This window comes from Oryctolagus cuniculus, chromosome 18, assembly GCF_964237555.1.
Source record: "Oryctolagus cuniculus chromosome 18, mOryCun1.1, whole genome shotgun sequence".
Taxonomy (NCBI): Eukaryota; Metazoa; Chordata; class Mammalia; order Lagomorpha; family Leporidae; genus Oryctolagus; species Oryctolagus cuniculus.
Genome location: NC_091449.1, coordinates 18,688,580 through 18,708,893, shown reverse-complemented (window position 1 = coordinate 18,708,893; position 20,314 = coordinate 18,688,580). Strand labels below are relative to the sequence as shown.

The following is a 20,314-nucleotide window of genomic DNA, read 5'->3' as shown; positions in this document are numbered from 1 at the left end:
GAGGTGAGCCAAGCAGAAAGGCACACGTGCTGTATGATTCTGTGGGCGAGTTGAATGGCAGCTGCCAGAGGTTGGGTTTGTGTGTACAGGGCAGATTCAGTTTTGCAAGGTGAGGAATTCTGGAGATGGCTGGTGCTCGCGGTTGCACAACAGTGCCGGTCTACGTAATGCTACTGAACTGTACACTTAAAATTGCCCAAAAGGATGAATTTTATCTGGAGTTTGCCACGACTTTTTAAAAAGATTTACTTATTTGAAGAACAGAATGACAGAGACCAACAGAGAGGGAGGTCTTCCATCCACTGGTTCATTCCTCAAATGGCCGCAACAGCCAGATCTGGCAGAGTCTGAAGCCAGGAACCAGGAGCTCCATCCGGGCCTATCATGTGGGTGGCAGGGGTCCAAGCACTGGGACCCCGAGGCACATTCCCAGGGAGCTGGCTCAGAAGTGGAACAGGCGGGACTCGAACTGGTTCTTGGTGGTCATGAGACAGGAACCCGGCAGAGAAGAGAAGCAGCGACCCAGAAGACAGCGGCCTCCCTGAGTGACGCAGACAGAGGCGAGAGCTGTACCTGGAGAGCCGCATCACCAGGAGCCCTGTAGCAGGGCAGCTGTGCTGTTCCTGAAGAGTCCGGCCTGCAGGAGACTCTGCCACATCTGGCGGGGACGAGACCTCTCCTGGCTAAGGAGGGCAGAGAAGAGCTGTTGGCTGCCAGGAACGTGAGGAGGGCTCGCACGCCCCAGCTGGTTAGGTGCCGCGTGTGATGTCTGCATCGCACCTCAGGGTGCCTGTTTAGATCTGACCGCTCAGCTTCTGGTCCAGCTTCCTGTGTGCTCACATGGGAAGGCAGCGTATGATGGCCCAAGTACTTTGACCCCTGCCCCTGTGTAGGAGGTCAGAGTGGAGTTCCTTCCCTCCTCCCAGACTTGGCTGTTGTGGGCATTTGGGGAGTGAACCAGCAGATGGAAGAGCTCTCTCCCCATCCCCCACCTTGCTCTTGCTGTCCGTCTCTCTCTGTCACTCTGCTTTTCAAATACATAAGTACACACAGCATATATGAGGAAAGCAGCCCGGGCCACACACTTCTGTGTTTGAAATCTGGGAGGCCGTAGCACCCTGATGGCTGGGCACGTGGCCTTGGAGAGTGGCAGAAAGCAGTAGTCCTCGGCCTTCCCTGGGAAGCTCCTGGAGGAACTGGCAACTAGAACTCTGTATGTTGCTGTCTGCAAAAACTGGGCCTGGCTTGCATTTTACAGGTTTTAGGAGCAGATTTCATTTAAAAAAAAAAAAATTCTAGCAGCCTCAACATTTAACAATAAAAAAAATTATTTATGTATTTTCATTGGGAAGACAGGTCAGCAGAGTTCTTCCATCTGCTGGTTTACTCCAGAATGCCCACAGCAGCCAGGGCTGGGCCAGGCCAAAGCTAGGAGCCTAGAGCTCAGTCCTGGTCTCCCACGTGGGTGACAGCGCCACAGTGCTTGAGCCATCATCTGCTGCCTGACCAGTAGGCATGTTGGCAGGAAGCTGGATTGGTGGTTGTGTGGCCTTGATGTGAACCAGGCACTCTGAGTATCCCAAGCCGTGACCTGACTGCTGCCCCAAACGCCCACCCCTAAGAATGATTTGTAAACGTCTTTCCTAAATTACTCTTTGGAAAATTTTCAAACACAAAACAGCATCATGAATGCCTGTGTGTACTACACCCACACTAACTGGTTGGTAACGCTTTGCTGCGTTTGCACTTCAGAAATATGTGTATGTAAAAATTACTTTTTCTTTTTTGGTTGAGCCATTTGAGAATGAGTCTAGAACTCAGAGCACTTAAGTGATTTTTCTAGGAACAAAGACTTCCTCTTATAGAACTATAATGTAATCATCACACTTGAGAAATTTAATGTTGGTGCAACACTGTTACCTGATACACAGTCTGTACTCCCTTTGTCCTCATAAGGTCTACTGTAGCTTGTTTTTTCTGATAAAGAACCCAGAACTACACATGCATTTAATTGTCATGGCCTTGTAGAGTTCATGCAGGCAGTACATTGGTCTATCTTTGATGATACTGAAATTTCTGAAGACTAAGGGCAGTCACTTTGCAAAGTATTCCTCAATAATTATAACTATATTAATATATTTAGGTTAGACATTTTTAGTAAAAATGCTACATAAGTTATGCCACGTCAGAGGACAAGATGTTTTAAAAAAAAAATTGATGCTGGGGCCAGCATTGTGGTATAGCAAGGTAAGCTACCACCTGTGATGTCAGGACCCCATATGGGCACCTGTTCAAATCTCGTCTGCTCCACTTAAGATCTAGCTCCCTGCTAATGTGCCTGGGAAAGCAACAGAAGATGACACAAGTGCTTGGGCCTCTGCCACCCATGTGGGAGACCCAGATGAAGCTCTTGGCTTCAGCCTGGTCCAGCCCTGGTCATTGCAACCATTTGGGGAGTGAGTGAATTGGTGGGTGGAAGATCTCTCTCTGCCCCCCTCTCTGCCTCCCTCCCTCTCTAACTCTGCGTTTGAAATAAATAAGTAAATCTTTTTTAAAAATTCAGATTAATTTAAAAATTTTAACTTTTTCTTAGAAAATACATCGGAGATGCAGAAAAGTGTGGAAAATAGTATCAATATTGGGACACCCACCAAACTCTTATCTATTTGAAAGGTAGAGACACAAGGAGAGACAGAGCTCTCCCATCCCTTTGTTCACACCCCAGATGCCCACAGTAGCCAAGGCGGGGCCAGGCCAAAGCTTGGAGCTGGGAACTCACCCTGAGTCCCCCACACTGAGGACAGGGACCCAGTCACTCAAGCCATGGTCAAGAGGCCTCCTAGAGTGTGCACTGATTAGCAGCAAGCTGGAATCGGCATCAGAACGTGCACGGAAACCTAAGCACTCCCATGTGGAACGCAGACCCTGCCTGAGGATTCACTGCTATGACAAAAGCCCACCCCTATTTTTTAATTGATGTATAATTTATTTACAGAAAAATTCATTCCTTTTTGTGTAGACTTCTGTATTTTGAAAAATGCATAGCATCGTGAAATCACCCCAACAGTCAAAATGCCAAATTGTAGCCATTCTAGTAGGTGGGCAATGGTATCTCATTGTGGTACTAATTTGCATTTCCTTGTCACCAGCTTGTTTGCCATCTTTGGTGAGGTATATGTTAAGATTTGTACATTCTTCTAATAATTATGAACTCCTTAAAGTTCTTTATATATTACAAAGTTCTTTGTTAGATGTATGATGTGTGAATACTTCCTCCCAGTTTCCTTTCTCTTATGTTTTTCAAGGAGCAGAAGGTTTTAATTTGGATGGACTTTAATTTATCAGTCTTTGCTTCTATGAATTACACTTTTGGTAGTGTTATCTTTGTCTAATTTAGCCACAAAGGTTGCCTCCTATTCTTTTAGGAGTTTCACATTTAGCTATGTGATCCATCTGACTTAATTTTTTTGTTTGGGGTCAGGAATGGATGGAGGTTTTGTTTTATTTGCATGTGGGTATCTAATTGCTGCAGGACCATTTGTTGAAAAGAGTATACTGTGTACATTGCATTCCTGTGTGCCTTTATCAAACAGGAGCTGACCATGTTCGCGTGTGTCCCTTTGTGTGTGTGTGTCCTATGGAGCTCAGCACCTGTGCTTTCTCCAGCGCCACCCTCGCCTGATGGCTGTAGTCTCACAGCTGAGACTGGGACTTGAGGTCGGATAGTGAGCCCTCCAGTTGTGTTCTTCTTTCTCATGATTATTTAGGCTGTTCGAATTCCTTTGATTTTATTTAACCAAAGATTTATTTTTATTTATTTGAAAGTGAGAGTTACAGAGAGAGGTAGAGCCAGAGAGAGAGGTCTTCCCTCTGCTGGTTCACTCCCCAAATGACTGCAATGCCTAGAGCTTATCTGATCTGAAGCCAGGAGCTTCTTCCAGGTCTCCCACGCAGGTGCCGGGCCCCAAGGACTTGGGCCATCTTCTGCTGCTTTCCCAGGCCATAGCAGAGAGCTGGATCGGAAGTGGAGCAGCCAGGACTCAAACTGATGCCTATATGGTTTGCCATTGCTGCAGGCTGTGGCTTTAACCCGCTGTGCCACAGCACCAGCCCCTAATTCCTTTGTCTTTCCAAGGAGGAGCTCATTATTAGCATGCTGATTTGTAACCACCCCTTCCCTGCAAAAATCAACCAGTAAAACCTGTTGGAATTGCGTTGTGTTTCTAGAGCACTTCAGGGGAAAACAGCCGTTTCTTAATTATGGCCCCCACAGGTGCTAGGGGGCATCCCACCCCCAGCACTGCGCAGCATCTCATGAACAGCCTCCATTACTGTCAGCCACCCCTCAAGGCGCATAGCCCATGGTGCTGAGGGTCCAGTTGGGCCCTCCGCTGAGGTGGATGGGCAACCCCTGCCCCAAGGGTGACCTTTTTCGTTTGATCAGTAATTGTTTTTATGATCTTGTCCTCATCACCTATTTGTATACAAAAGTTGCTTAAAATTTTAAAACCAATCTAAAGAGACAAAAACTAAAGGATCGCTGCATTTATTTTATTGGGCAGCTGTTCCCTCAAGCTTCGGCCCTGGGTAAGTCAGTCCACTTCCGGAGTTTCTCTGCAGCCACCGGCCCTGCTGGTCTCTTTAGGGCTGACCCTCCTGTGTCAGAGGCTCAGCTTGTACAGTATTGCTGGATTTGAGCTGCACTCCAGTTTCAGGCCACCTGCCTGTCTGTGTTGTGGTGGGTCCAGGGAGCTATCTTGAGGACTTTGACTGTAGTAGGGGTGGATGGAACAAGGGTCTGTTTATTTCTAAGAATTTGTTTTATCTGTTTGAAGGCTTTTTTATTTGATTTAAAGATTTTATTTATTTGAGAGGTAGAGTTAGACAGTGAGAGGGAAAGACAGAGATAAAGGTATTCCTTCCGTTGTTTCACTCCCCAATTTGCCACAATGGCCAAAGCTACGCCGATCCGAAGCCAGGAGCCAGGAGCTTCTTCCTGGTCTCCCACGTGGGTACAGGGGCCAGAGGGCTTGGGCCATCTTCTATTGCTTTCCCAGGCCATAGCAGAGAGCTGGATCGGAAGTGGAGCAGCTGGGACTCGAACCAGCGCCCATCTGGGATGCCAGCACTTCAGGCCAGGGTGTTAACCCGCTGCACCATAGCGCCAGCCCCGAGAAGGCTTTTTTAAAATAGAGGACTTTTTCCCCACTTTGTGGCTTTCTAAGTCTGGAATTTGCAGGTCTAACAAGCAAATTAGATACAACAGGATCTAAAACAAAAAGATTGAATCATTATTAGAGTACCTAGGAAATGTGTTCTCTAAACCAGGAGCAGGTTTTCTCACAGAGAGAGGCATGTAGGCCTGGCCAGGTACGTATGAGGCCCAACCTCTCTCTGTCTTTACATGGGATAGTGGAAGAGACATCATAAGAAAGGTGTGAACCTCATGAGGGAAGACGCCCTGTTGACTCCATTACCTAGGCGGCCTGGGAGAAGAGCTGGCTTGAACAGGAGGGTAGTACAGAAGAGGCGGCACTTCTGAAAGGAAGATTGCAGTCCTGCCTGTCCTGACCCGAGGCCTTGCCCTCAATGGCAGTAGTTATCTTGGAAGCTGGCAGAGTAAAGGGCTCTTTGAGCTTGGAGCCAGTAGGATCTGTGGTTCTAACCTGGGATCCCTTCAGCCCCAAGGCAATTCCATTCACCCAGCTCTTGACAGAATTTGGTAGAGGCTGGCTTTTTTTCAGGATGGCTGTTTGCCCCATCTCCTGGCTTTCCAAATTGAAGCCTGATGCCATTTGGGGTAGACTGGCCTCACTGGGTCTCTTTGATGGCAGAACACTGTGTAAAGTAGCTATTAGTTGGCTTGACAGCTATCTTTACATTCCTCCTGCTAAAGCAGACCACAGAGGCATCCTCTAGGATGTCAGTTAAGGGGTTGTTGAGTTCTGTCCTTAATCTTTGGTGGCCGAGCTAGAAGTCTGTAGTCACAGGCATGTTTTGACAGTTTTTTTTTTTTTTTGAAACAATGCAATGCCCATGAGGAGAGCTATGTTCTTTAAGTACGATCAAAACATGAAGATCATTTACCTAATTTGTCTATAAATTTTGTTATTAATTTGCCAAAGAACAACTTTAAATTGGACTTTAGAGGGAGCAATGAGCACTGTATTATACCTCTAACTATATTGTTTTAGATAAATAGTATACCTTTATGGTTGCAAATACCTAACACAAGTGCAACTTGTTTGACCAGCAGACCCAAATGCAAACATGTCAATAACTTAAAAAAAAATTTTTTTTTTAGTTTTTCTGTACCAACAAATTGAGAACAGCCTATTTATCATATTTATTTAAGTCAGGTGCACCAGAAAGGTAACTTGTGTTAATTTAGCAGTTTTTAATAATTTTTATATAGACACACAATCTGCACATAAGTATCTGGCTCCTGCCATCGGATCAGCCCGGTGCGCCGGCTGCAGCGGCCATTGGAGGGTGAACCAACGGCAAAAAGGAACACCTTTCTCTCTGTCTCTCTCTCACTGTCCACTCTGCCTGTCGGAAGAAAAAAAAAGAAAAGAAAAGACAAAAAAAAAAAATTAATGGGGCTGGCTCTGGTGCAACAGGTTAACGCCCTGGCCTGAAGCGCCCACATCTCACGTGGGCGCCGGCTCCTGGCTTCAGATTGGCACAGCTCCGGCCATTGCGGCCAATTGGAGAGTGAACCAGCAGATGGAAGACCTCTCTAACTCTGACTTTCAAATAAAGAAATCTTAAGAGTGTTAATTTTTTTTTAATCTATGATGTCAGTGACCACCCGAGGCTGTTGACATGAGCTGCCTAGACTAAGGAAGCCTTTTGAGTCCACAACTCTCAGTATTTGGACAAGGCCAGAAGCAAAGTGGAAGTTCTCTCCTCCCTTTAGAGAAAAGTACATCCTCTTTTGATGGCTGCTGCTTTCCACTGGGGCCTCACGGAGATCCTTCATGTAGAACATTTTTGCCACAGTGTCTTGGCTTTCTATGCTTGACATGTAAAACAAGTCCATATTTAAACAGACTTTTAAAACTTTGAAACTTTTAGAACTCAGCTGTTTTTAAACAAGTAGAACTTAATGAGACAACGATTATCTCAGTAGGATACAAAAAGACTATTTTCCCAAATATCTATTAACACTTAAGTATTTCATCAACCTCATTGCTTTTACAGAGGATCAGATTTTAATCTTACGTCAAAAAAAAAAAAAACAGATTGATAACTTTTGTAGCTAACAAAAAAATTGTATAACCATTTAAGACTTCCACACACCTTTTGCAACTACCTAAACCGTTTTATCTTTTCCATTCCAATCTTACAATCCATGTCCTTTCTTTATTATTTCACTAAGAAGCACAGCTTTGACTTGGCAACCTTTTTTCCATCTGTTGATTTTCTTGATTTACATTGAAAATCACAATTTAAAAGAATATCCCGAATTTCAACCTTAGTTACTTCTGAGCAGTCTTGAATTATTTTTATTTATAGACAGCTTATGAAAACCTATTTGTCAACAAATCCAGAGTTTTTCATAGACTGTAAGGTGTTAAGAGTACCTAAGTTTACTTGTGGACACATGTATCTCATTTACCTTTACCCAATTTACATTTAGCAACTACACAGATTGTTAGGGTTGGAGTAGCTGGGGTTCTGGCCTTTTGTACCCCCCTCCCCTGCCGCCCCGGGATGAGAGAACTGACATCAACGGAGACAGGTCACTTCATTAAGGCAAAGAGGGAGAAGCATCCTGTTCTAGAAAAGTCTGGTCTGGAGTGCACTTGGGGCTGGGGTTTTATGTGGTTAAGGAGGGAGTTTGCCACTGTCGCTGTGGGGGAGGGAGAAGACTTTGCAGCTGGTGGAAAGTGGAACTAGGGGGCTCTGGGAAGCCTTGGGAACTTTCCTCAAATCTAATTAGAAAGCTGCCCTGTGCAGCTCATCTATTTAATTAGTTGTTTTGCAAGGAGTCTGGGGGAGGTTGCACCTGGTTCCCCAACCAGAGGAGGTTGCACTGGTTGTCAGAAGGAAGGGAGGAAATGGGGAGGGGGTGGGCTGAGGGCAGAAGGAATGGGGAAGGGGCCATGAGCCCTTTACAGATGACTGAAGATACTGGCATTGTATCATACTTTGTCTGAATTAATGTCAGAACTACATTTATATGGAATTTTATTTTTTATAAAACTGGAAATCAGTTTTATCAACCTGAGATCTGTTAAATGGCCATTTTTCATTTAGTCACCTGCTGTCTGGCAAGGGTTAACATCATTGCAGAACCTGTAATGGTTGCATAGAAGCCAATAGGGATTACAGTTGAAGCCTTCATAGGTAAGCCGATGACAGCCACATTTCATTCCCAGGACAGATTTCTCTTTCTTCTTTAGACCTTGGGAAAGCCTCTAGCACAACCTCAGTGGTGTCAGCTAGAAACAAGTTTAAGTAAAAGACAAAGGCCTCTGCCACACTTGGGGAGGCTCGGTTCCTGCACCCTGCTTGGCTGTTGCCGTGAGAGCACACGCTCTTGTTCTGCAGGGAGGGCTCTGCTCCGGCACTGAACCCTGAGCTGCTTCCCGCCCTCTGCTTGGCGGGCTCCACTCTTTCCTTGGGGTGAGTGTCCGGGCTTTTTTGTTTGTTTGTTTGTTTGTTTGTTTTTTGTTTGGAGGCCAGAGACTAGTTAAAGCAGTGAAAACAGATTTTATTCAGTACCTCCTGAGGAGAGCTGAGCTCCATCACCAGTGGTGCGGAGGTGCCTGGGTGTTTTAAAGGGAGGGCTGGGGTTGGCACAGCTCAAGGGAAGAGTGAGAAGAGGTCATTCAGGGTAAATGCGGTGATCCCAGCTGTGTGTGCTAGCTGGAAGTTATGGAAGTTAGCACACTGTCTTCTTGCAGAAACTGGCATGGCGGCCCTGGCCTCATAGGAGTGGCTACTGAGCAGGGACACACTTCCAGATTTGTAAGCTTTTTTGAGTGAAGTCTCTAAGAACGGAAGGTTGGGGCCTGCCTCAGATGATAGCCTGAACAGTCAGTTCTTCTGGCATTGTGGAGCTTATTCAGGCAGGCAGGCAGGCAGGCTGGCTTATTTATCAATTTTATTTAAGAGTGACAGGGGTCGGGGGAGAGAAATAGCTCTTATCTACCGATATACTTCCCAAACGCCTACCATGGCCAGGACTGGACTGAAGCCAAAGCTGGCAGTAGGGAACCCATTCCAGGTCTCCTGCATGGGTAGCAGGAACCCAGTTGGGCCATCACTGCTGCCTCCCAGGCTCTGCATTAGCAGGAAGCTGGAGTCAGGAGCTGGAACTGAATATTGAATCTTTAGCACTCTGGCGGGGGGATTCAGTGAGTGTCATGACTGTTAGGCCACATGCTCACCACTCAAGTGAGCACTTTAATGAATAATTGCAGTCATCCCAGGGTTGTGGCCTTGTGCTGCTGGAAGCCGGAATCTGGTTGTCTCTGAGTGCGAAGGACTGAATGGAGCCACATGCCCGGAGTGCTGTTTCTAGGGGCAGCAGCTGTAACTGCGTGCTCCTCTGAGCCCTGCACTGTTCACGTACTCCGTACTCCTTGCTGTCTCGCCCATTGCCGTTCAGGACTTGGCAAGGATGGGGGGGGTGTTGATGTGCAGACATCAGGGCTCCCTCTATGGCTGTTTCAGAATTTCTCCCCCTAATCCTCACTGGCACTGACAGCTCTGATTCCTCGAGCCACAGTGTGACTTTGTGTTGCGTTGTTGCCACTCTGTACAACTGGGAGGTGTTCTGGGATAGTGCCCAGTGAAGTTCCTTCTTTCGAGGGTCAGATCTCCAGTGTCTGTTGCTTTTGCTAGCTCTTCATTTATTTTGTGTTTTTTCAGGGTTCATAATTGTGATGTGTGTGTAACTTATACACTATTTTGTCCTTGCCAGAATGACTGCTGTTCATTTTCCAGTTATTTATTATGAGAATAGTCAAACATTCAGAAAAATAATACGATTACTAAGATGAACTCTTCTATTCCTGCCACTGGTAACTTAGACTCCATATCTCTGGGTGTTTCTGCTTCCATACCTTTTCAGTAGACAGAGTTAGGGAAAACCTCTGAAAAATCGTGCGTTCTGGCCGGCTCTGTGGTTCACTTAGGTAATCCTCCGCCTGTGGCACTGGCACCCCAGGTTCTAGTCCCAGTTGGGGCGCTGGATTCTGTCCCGGTTGCTCCTCTTCCAGTCTAGCTCTCTGCTGTGGCCCGGGAAGGCAGTGGAGGATGGCCCATGTCCTTGGGCCCTGCACCCCATGGGAGACCAGGAGGAAGCACCTGGCTCCTGGCTTCAGATCAGTGCAGCACGCTGGCTGTAGCGGCCATTTGGGGGGTGAGCCAACAGAAGGAAGACCTTTCTCTCTCTATCACTAACTCTGCCTGTCAAAAGAAAAAAATCATGAGTTCTTTTTTAAAATTTAATTTTATTGGCCAGTGCCGCGGCTCACTAGGGTAATCCTCCGCCTTGCGGTGCCGGCACACCAGGTTCTAGTCCCGGTCGCGGCGCCGGATTCTGTCCCGGTTGCCCCTCTTCCAGGCCAGCTCCCTGCTGTGGCCAGGGAGTGCAGTGGAGGATGGCCCAAGTGCTTGGGCCCTGCACCCCATGGGAGACCAGGAGGAAGCATCTGGCTCCTGGCTTCGGATCAGCGCAGCATGCTGGCTGTAGCGGCCATTTGGGGGGTGAGCCAGCAGAAGGAAGACCTTTCTCTCTCTCTCTCTCTCACTGTTTAACTCTCCCTGTCAAAAAACAAATCGTGAGTTCTTTTTTAAAATTTAATTTTATTTATTTGAAAGAGTTACACAGAGAGGTAGAGACAGAAAGAGAGGTCTTCCATCTGCTGGTTCACTCCCCAGATGGCTGCAACAGCTGGAGCTGTGCCAGTCGGAAGCCAGGAGCTTCCTCCAGGTCTCCCATATGGGTGCAGGGACCCAAGTTCTTGGGCCATCTTCTGCTGCTTTCCCAGGCCACAGCAGAGAGCTAGATTGGAAGTGGAGCAGCCGGGACCCGAACCGGCACCCCTATGGAATGCTGGCGCTTCAGGCCAGGGCTTTAACCCTCTGCACCACAGCGTCTGCCCCAAATCATGAGTTTTTAGTGATGTTGTCAATCAAACTTAATTTGGGGGTGACTGGTGCTGTGGCATAATAGGCTAAGCCTTTGCCTGTGGTGCGGGCATCCCTTATGGGCACCAGTTCATGTCTTAGCTACTCCTCTTCTATCCAGCTCTATTGTATGGCCTGGAAAAGCAGTAAAAGATGGTCCAAGTATTTGGGCCCCTGCACCTGCATGGGAGACCCAGAAGAAGCTCCTGGCTCCTGGTCTCGGATCTGCCCAGCTCTGGCCATTGTGGGCATTTGGGGATTGAACTAGCGGATGAAAGACCTTTTTCTCTGTCTCTCCCTCTCTCTCTAACTCTACCTCTCAAATAAATAAAATCTTTTAAAAAATTTAATTTTCCATTTTATAATTCTTTCCCCTAACAATAAAAATAACAACAGTAGATAACAATAGTAGGTAATAATAACAATAGTAGATAAGACCCATCAGAGAAGTCAGTCTAAGTTTCATCCTTATTCTTTCTACTCCATTCTTTTCTCCTGTAGGAGGTAATCTGTATTTGTTTTGGTTCATCTGCTGTCATTTAAAAAAATATGAGCAGGCTGTATATATATTCATACTTATTTTTCTTACACAAAAAGAATACTAAAAATGTTCTGAACCTTTTATATATATGGATGTTTTAATAGGTATTTTAATAATAAGAATATTTTTAATATTTATATTTTTAAGCTACAGGAGACCAAATAGAACTGATTGCTTTTTGAGTTGTACTACATAATTGAGAATTGCATATTATTGATCACATGTTTTAAATTTTATCTTTGGCTCTTTCGTATGACCATTTAAGAGAAAGGTAGTTGTCAAAAATGATAGATCACTTAAATTAGAAAGTTACATGGTTCTAACGTGTAGGACCCCAAAAGCGGTGTCCTCTTGTGACGACCCCAGAAACACAGACTCCCGAACCAAAGGATGCAATAGAACAGGAGGTAATTTATTTCATTTGTACAAATGGGCCCCCTACTGCTGCAAGCAGCAAGCAAGTGAGAGGAGCCCCGAGCAGCTATCTTTTACAGCTTTTATAAGGCAAAATCACAGAATTAACATATTAAAGACTGGCATAAGTTCATTGGATAATTTTCAGTAGCGGGCCTTTTATGGCAGTCTGAAGTGCTAATGTCGGTGGAAAAGTACTAGGTCAAAGGGATACATTAGGGGAGGGGGTTTCTAGGAGACAGGAGTAGGTTGCTACATGCCTTGTAACTTTTTTAGTTAACCTTGAGCAAGAGGAAGGAAGGGGGGCTTATCTACAAGGCAGGTGTTCTGCGTATCTCCGGTCAGTAGCTGACTGCTTTCTCTGTGAACCGGTTTACTCCCCATTTTGTAAGGCCGTCTCTGGAACAGTTTGTCTCAAGAGCCCCATTTTTTTTTTTTTTATGGTGGCTCTTGGCTCCTTTCAAAGGTTTATTTGGTTTTAAAAGAAATCATGCATGATTTTATAATCTTTTAAAAATTCTGCAGGTTGAAGATCCAGATTGCTTCTGGGTTATTATAAAAGGATGTAGTCCCTTTTTGGATCATGAAGTCGACTATCAAAAACTAAATAGCGCCATGAATGACTTCTATAACAGCATGTGTAAAGATATAGAAATAAAACCATTAATGTTGGAAGAAGGACAGGTATGTATCTGAATGCACTTTATTTATTGTATCTTTATTATTATTTAAAGATTTATTTAGTTGAAAGGCAAAGTTAGAGGGACAGATAGATCTTCCATCCTCTAGTTCAATCCCCAAATGGCCTTAATGACCAGGACTGGGCCAGGCCGAAGCCAGGAGTCAGGAGTTCCATCAGGATCTCCCACGTGGGTGCAGGGACCCAAGGACTCAGACCATCTTCCTTTGCTTTCGCAGGCTCATTAGCAGGGAACCAGACTGGAAGTGGAGCAGCCGGAGCTGGAACCAGCACCAGCCTTTAATTATCCTATCTTGAAACACTAATCAGGATGTAGGGGTGGGTGTTTGGCCAGGTAGTTGAAACACCACCATGTTAGAGTGTTTACATTCGGTTCCTGATTCTAGCTTCCTGCTAATACACAGACCCTGGGAAGCACCAGATGATAGCTCAAGTAATTAGATCCCTGTTACCCACCTGAGAGACCTGGATTGAGTTCCTAGCTCATAGCCTTCACCCTCTCCCCCACGGCTGTTGTGGTCCTTGGGGAGTGAATCATTGGGTGGGAGTGCTCTGTCTACCAGATAATTGTTAAAAATATTTCAGGAGCTTAGAATGATGAATGTGATTAGAGTATTTTAACGTTCATGGCTGTTGCCTTGTGTTAGGTTTTTGGGTTGCATGAGACTCAGGCTGATGGTGGCAGGGGGTGGTGCTTGTGTAGGTCCAAGTGGGGCCTTGGGATAGATGCCATCCAGATCCAGGTGTTAGGGCCGTCTTCCTGGCGGTGGGAGCCAGGGCAGGTATACGGACCTTGGCAAAGAGGACCTGGGGTTTTCAGTTCTGGGCCGTGCCTCCCTCTTTGGTTGCTCATGGCTTTGACCGACTTGGGATTGTTTCTGCTCTGTGCTCCACATCAGGGCTTCTTTGCTTTCGTGCAGCCTCAGCCACCATTGCTGTGGTCTGATTTCTCTTGGGTCAGCCACGTTCCAAGTGTGAACTTCGGTAATAGCACGGAGGGGAAGGACGTGAACACTCGTTAGGAGGGAGACAAGACCTCATCTGAATTCCTTCCCTCGTGCCCACAAATGTCCTTAGTGACCAATTTGTTATTTTTCCATACCAGTGACTTACTGGAGGGATGGAACGGGGTCAGTGGTCCTTTAAGTGTAGTCTTGTTTGGGAAAGCATGATGGGCTCCTCACAGTGAGCATTTACCCAGGAGGTGAGCGCTTTCTCCCTGTCCTTTTGTGGAGAGGTGGTTAAACAGGACACTGTGAATAGATTCGGGGTCACTTGTTTTGAAGAACAGGCGTGCTGTTACCTTCACGTGGGTTTAACATGGGAGAGAGTGCCACTTGCAAGCCATGCTAGGGTGACCCCTCCTTCGTGGCACTGCTGTGAGTGTTTCACTTCATGCTCTCTCCATTCAGTGGCTGTCACTGCCCGAATCCACTTTCATTTGTTTTCTTTTTTTTTAAAGCATGATTTATTTATTTGAAAGTCAGACTTACGCAGAGAGGAGAGGCAGAGAGAGAGAGGAGATCTTCTGCTCCCTGGTACACTGCCCAGTTGGCCGCGACAACCATAGCTGTGCCGATCCAATGCCAGGGACCAGGAGCTTCCTCCTGGTCTCCCACGCCAGGTGCAGGGGTCCAGGGACGTGGCCGATCTTCTACTGCTTTCCCATCCATAGCAGAGAGCTGGATTGGAAGTGGAGCAGCCGGGGCTCGAACCAGCGCCAATATAGGATGCCAGCACTGCAGGTAGTGGCTTTACAGGATATGCCACAGCACGGGCCCCTCATTTGTTTCAATATGGTGATTTCTCCCACTCCTTCTGTATTGGTGAGCTGGAATTCTTCCTGTTTAGCACTTTCCTTTCAGCTGATCCCTGTTTCCTGGGGGGCCTTTTCCTGGGAGACAGTGCTCAGTTTGGGCAGCCTCCTACACCTGTGTCATCTCCTGTAAGTGGGGTACAGGCTGAGACGATGTGGAGAGGAGCCTTTAGGGCTGTCATCACGTGACTAGAGGTTTGACTGCTGAACGTAATAAAGCCTGCCTTCTGTTTTGCAGGTCTGCATGGTGTATTGTCCGGAGCTACGGTGCTGGTGCAGGGCTGTCATTAAGTCAATCATGTCTTCAGCAGACCATTACCTGGCAGAGTGTTTCCTTGTAGACTTCGCCAGGTACATTCCAGTAAAATCTAAAAAGTACGTATGTGTGTTTTTTTTTTTTATTTAATGAACATAAATTTCCAAAGTACAGCTTATGGATTACAAGAGCTTCTCCCCCCCGTAACTTCCCTCCCACCCACAACGCTCCCCTCTCCCACTCCCTCTCCCCTTCCCCTTCACATCACGATTAATTTTCAATTATCTTTATATATAGAAGATCAATTTAGCATATGTTAAGATTTCCACATTTTGCTCCCACACAGAAACACAAAGTGTAAAATACTATTTGAGTACTACTTACAGCATTAATTATACACCTAAGAGTAATTGTGTATTAATTACAGAGTTCAACCAATAGTTTTAAGTAGAATATAAAATGCATCTTTTGTATTGTTGTGGCTTCCCCTCAACCCTGACCTCCCTCCCTCCCGTGGCCCTCCCCTCCCCCACTCCCTCTCCCATCCCGCCCTTCATCACGTTTCATTTTCAATTACCTTCATATACTGAAGATCAACTTAGTATATACTAAGCAGGGATTTCCACAGGCTGCACTCACACAACCGAACCAGGTATAGGGTATTGTTCGACTAGTAGTGTTGTTTTTAAGTTTCATAGTAAAACACATTAAGGACAGAGATCCTACATGGGGAGCATGAACCCAGTGACTCCCGTTGTTGATTTAACAATTGGCACACTTATTTATGCTGTCAGCAATCACCCGAGCCTCTTGCTATGAGCTGTCTAGGCTATGGAAGCCCCTTGAGTTCACCAACTCTGAATTTGTTTAGACGTATGTGTGGTTTTATGTCTGTTTGCCTTACTCTGTTTAAGGAGATAATGATGAATTTTAAAGGAGAATGTCAGTTTTTAAAGTAAGGGGATTACCTTTTGCAAAAAGAAGACATTGAGAGTTTTTGTGCCTTAAGAAATGAAAACTTGGGCCAGGCATTTGGCGCGGTGATGAAGTCACGACTTGGATGCCTGTGCGTCACATCAGAGTGCCTGCACTTGAATCTCAGCTCCACTCTCCACTCTGGTTTTCTGCCAGCGCACCCCCGGGAGGCAGCAGATGAGGGCTCAAGTTGACCCCTGCCACCCACACGGGAGACTGAGTTCTGGACTCCTGGTGTCAGCCTGGCTGTTGCCGCATTTGAGAAATGAATCAACCAGTGGACAGGCATCTGTGTTTGTCTCTCTGTCTCTGACTTTCAGATAAATAATGAAGGAAGACTGCAGGTTTCCATTCTGCGTGCATGACTAGAGGAGCAAATGGTCCTAATGAGGACAGAGAGAGTGACTGTGGCCTTTCTCCACTTGCCTGCCTAGGGTGGGGCAGGGCAGGTTCAGGCTGTTCCCTTCTCGTCTCCTGGGTGCCCTGTGCCAGCTGCTCTCTGGCCTGTCCTCTTAGTTTGCACGTGGGATGGGGTGGGTCCTTCAGTGCGGTTTGCCTCACCACCAGGAGGTAGAGAGAAACTCTCCGTGTCTCCACAGAGGAGGAAATTGATGGCCACCCTCAGGTTGCAGAGAGCAGATTATATACTCAAGTGCGTATTCCTGGTTGTTCTGCGTCACAGAGTAAAGGTGTGGCTATCACGTAGGGTGCGGAGACAGTTCAGGCTCGTCCTGACAGTAACCTTCATTGACTGTGGGACTGCATGTCACAGCTCACTAGAAAACATTAGCACATCACTGTGTTCCTAAAGTTGTATTGATAAAATGCATGAAGTTTTAATAAATGGTTTCTGGGGGTGGGGGGAACATGCCAGCACACGAGGCTGGTGCTGTGGTATAGTAGGTTAAGTCGCTGCCTGCCGTGCCAGCATCCTTTATGGGCACCCGTTCACTTTGAATCCAGCTCCCTACTCATGGCCTTGGAGAACAGCAGAAGATGACCCAAGTGCTTGGGCCCTTGCACCCATGTGGGAGACCCAAAGTAGCTCCTGGCTTTGGATTGGCCCAGCTCTGGCCATTGTAGCTATTTGGGGAGTGAGCCAGAGAATGGAAGACCAAGCTCTCTGTCTTTCCCTCTCTCTGTCTATAGCTTTACCTCTCAAATAAATAAATGTTAAGGAAAAGCTAGCACAAGTCACTGTTGGTGTTTAGTGATAATTGTCCCATGGTTTGTCCCAGAGTCAGAGGATGTCCATTTAATAGGCAAACACAAGGGCTCTTATTCCAGTGCAAAAAGAGCAGAGCCAGCTAGCCTTCGGTGCAGTAAGAGGTGTCTCTCACGTAGAGGAGTTTCGTGGCAGAAGGGCTCACCAGACATGGAGGATTTGCAGATACTTAAGGGAAAAGTAGGTGCCTCCCCAGCTTGGGATTCTGCACCTCTGTGACCATAATTGTTATAAAAGTACTTGGGGTCAGCGCTGTGGCATAGCGGTACAGTCACCAACTGCAGTGCCGGCATCCCATATAGGTGCTGGTTAAAAAGCCCAGGCTGCTTCACTTCTGACCCAGCTCTCTGCTATGGCCTGGGAAAGCCGAGTCCTTGGGCCCTGCACCCGTGTGCAGGAGGACCTGGAAGAAGTTCCTGGCTCCTGGCTGTAGATCCGCACAGCTCCAGCCAGTGTGACCAATTGGAGAGTGAACCTGTGGATGGAAGACCCCTCCCTCCCTCCCTCTCTCTCTCTCTCTCCCCCTCTCCCCCTCCCCCTCCCCCTCTCCATCCCCCTCTCCCTCTGTGTAACTCTTTCAAATAAATAAATATTTTGTTTTTAAGTACTTACTGTGTTTAGCCATCATGGGAGCTTTTCCTTTTGTGTTTGGTGTTTTGAGTTTATTTTTGGCAAGAAAATCAAATGATTAAGTAGAGCTCTAACCTATCTAAGACAAAGGGTAGGGCTTCAGGGAAGAGAGCTGCTTGATGGTGAGGAAATATGTTGGCATGTCTGTTGCTTGCCTTGTCACCTCGCCGTCCATCAGCTGTTTTGTGCAAAGTTGGCAAATACTAATTTTTAAAACATCTGTTCATAGACAGCAATGTTGGGGTACTTCTGGTCACGTAGTAAATGGAATTTATTTCACAGGCTTATTCATTGTTATTCAGTGTTTCCTTTTATTTTTCACTTTTTATGTATTTGAAAGGCAGAGAGACAGAGAGAGAGACAGAGACAGAGACGAGAGCGGGAGAGAGAGCGCGTGCCTTCTTGTTTCACTTCTAAAATACCTACAACAGCCCTGGGTAGGCCATGCTGGAGCCAGGAACTGGAAACTCAATGTTGTCTCTCCTGTGGGTGGCAGAGACCCAGCCACCTGCTGCCTCCCAGGGCCTGCACCAGCAGGAGGCTGATTGGGTGTGGAACAAGAACTGGAGCCCGGGTGTTCTGACACGAGGTCAGGGCATCCCAAGCAGCATCCCAGCAGGTAGGCCGCATGCCTGCCCCTGTGCAGTATTTCTGTTCCTTCTTTCCCTCCCTTCCTCTCTTCCTCCCTCCTTCCCTCCTTCCTTCTGATTTGTGGTATGAAAGGCAGAGTGACAGAAAAGGAGAGAAAGAAAGAGAAGTGTATCTTTCATCCTTTGGTTTACTTCTGCAAATTCCCACAACAGCCAAGCTGAAACCAGGAACCCAGAACTCCACCTGAGTTTCCCATGTGGGCACAGGGACCCAAGTACTTGAATTGTCTTCACTGATGTCCCAGGCGCATTAGCAAGGAGCTGGATCGGCAGTGGATCTGGGCCCAAGCTGGCACTCGCAAGGACACTGGCGCCGTGGGTGGCGCCTTCACCTGCACCACAGTGCCAGCTGCACAGTGTGTCTTAACCTGAGGAGCCTCACCAGATACACTCTCCCTGAATTCCTGCCCCTGTGACATGAAATTTTGATGCCACAGATACACTGAATCACTATGTAGGATCTCTCTGCTTTTACAGAAAGATTTTTTTCCACCCTCCAAGAAGCAGTTTTGTCCCCTTGGCCAGATGTCTCCAAGCATCTGTTGGAGGCTGTGTTAGAATCAGAAAGGGATGTCCTTTACTTTGTTTTACGGCAAGCATGTTACTGACCTAGGTGAACTATAAAGGAGTCTGTTCTGTGTTGTGTGTTTTATAATGGAACTCTCTCTGCTTCATTTGTCAGCATCCGAGTTGCAGTGGAATCATTTATGCAGCTTCCCTACAGAGCAAAAAAGTTCCGGTTGTACTGCATGAAGCCTGTTACATTGCACATTGACTTCTGTGAAGACAGCGCTGAGATTGTGTAAGTACAGGTTCTGAAGTCACAGGAATCATGAGTAAATGCCTTCAGTTCATGTCTGCATTTATGTGCCATCAGTTACCCGCGAACAGGTTTTGAAGGTCTGAGTTCTGCAGGAGGCAGCCTCTGAGTTGGTGCTGGTCAAACTGGCTGTGAGTAGAATTCTCAAGCACCCACTCCAGGGCCTGAGCTCTGTGTCTTTTGACTTAAAAAAACAACTTATAAAAAGTAGTAGAGGCCGGCGCCGTGGCTCAATAGGCTAATCATCCGCCTTGTGTCGCTGGGACACCGGGTTCTAGTCCCGGTTTGTGCCCTGGATTCTGTCCCGGTTGCCCCTCTTCCAGGCCAGCTCTCTGCTGTGGCCAGGGAGTGCAGTGGAGGATGGCCCAAGTGCTTGGGCCCTGCACCCCATGGGAGACCAGGAAAAGCACCTGGCTCCTGCCTTCGAATCAGCGCAGTGCACCGGCCGCAGTGGCCATTGGAGGGTGAACCAATGGCAAAGGAACACCTTTCTCTCTCTCTCTCTCTCTCACTGTCCACTCTGCCTGTCAAAAAAAAAAAAAAGTAGTAGAGTAATTCTAAAGAAAAGCTTTCATGAAATAAAACTGCTGGAGCATTAAAAAAAAGTTGACCACATGCCTGCCTCTGTCCTACGTCTTTCCTCCTGGAGGCCTCTGTGGGCTTTGCAGGCTGTGACCTTCCCACCCTCCGTTGGTGCACTTACATACCCATGTGATCGTGGATCCTGCCCTCTGTTAGTGCACTTACACACCCCTGTGAGCCTGGCACCTACCCTCTGTCCGTGAGGTTAGACACCTCTGTGGGCATGGACTTTCTTAGGAAGAGAACAGGCTGTCTTGTTTGCAGAATTAACTTAGGAGTAGCTGTGGAGGTACCTTGCCAATCCATATCCCTCTCCTAACCACTTTGAGTCTTTTTCATGGGTGACTATGACCAATATGGTTATTGGATTTAACCAGTTTCTTCTTGACAGCCAGCTAGATTTTCAAGCCATTTTGTGCTGTGTGTTCCCATAAGAATGTGGGTACATCCACGTAACTTACATCCCTGTCACGGCTCCTTCTTCCTGGTGTGTGGTTACTGTGTGATGGTTCCCTAGAGTGGGCCCCTGCACCAGGCTGTATTCTGCACGGTGTGCC

General features: G+C 46.9%; 1 protein-coding gene across 1 annotated transcript in view; it reads left to right on the top strand.

Annotated features, from left to right (window-relative positions):
* Window positions 1-20,314, top strand: part of LOC127485667 (putative ATP-dependent RNA helicase TDRD12) — a 38,639-nt gene that overhangs the window by 1,875 nt on the left and 16,450 nt on the right. The window contains exons 2-4 of the mRNA XM_070062418.1: window positions 12,629-12,787; window positions 14,858-14,994; window positions 19,038-19,157. Coding sequence (XP_069918519.1) covers window positions 12,629-12,787; window positions 14,858-14,994; window positions 19,038-19,157 — 416 coding nt within the window. The remainder of the gene's footprint in view (window positions 1-12,628; window positions 12,788-14,857; window positions 14,995-19,037; window positions 19,158-20,314) is intronic.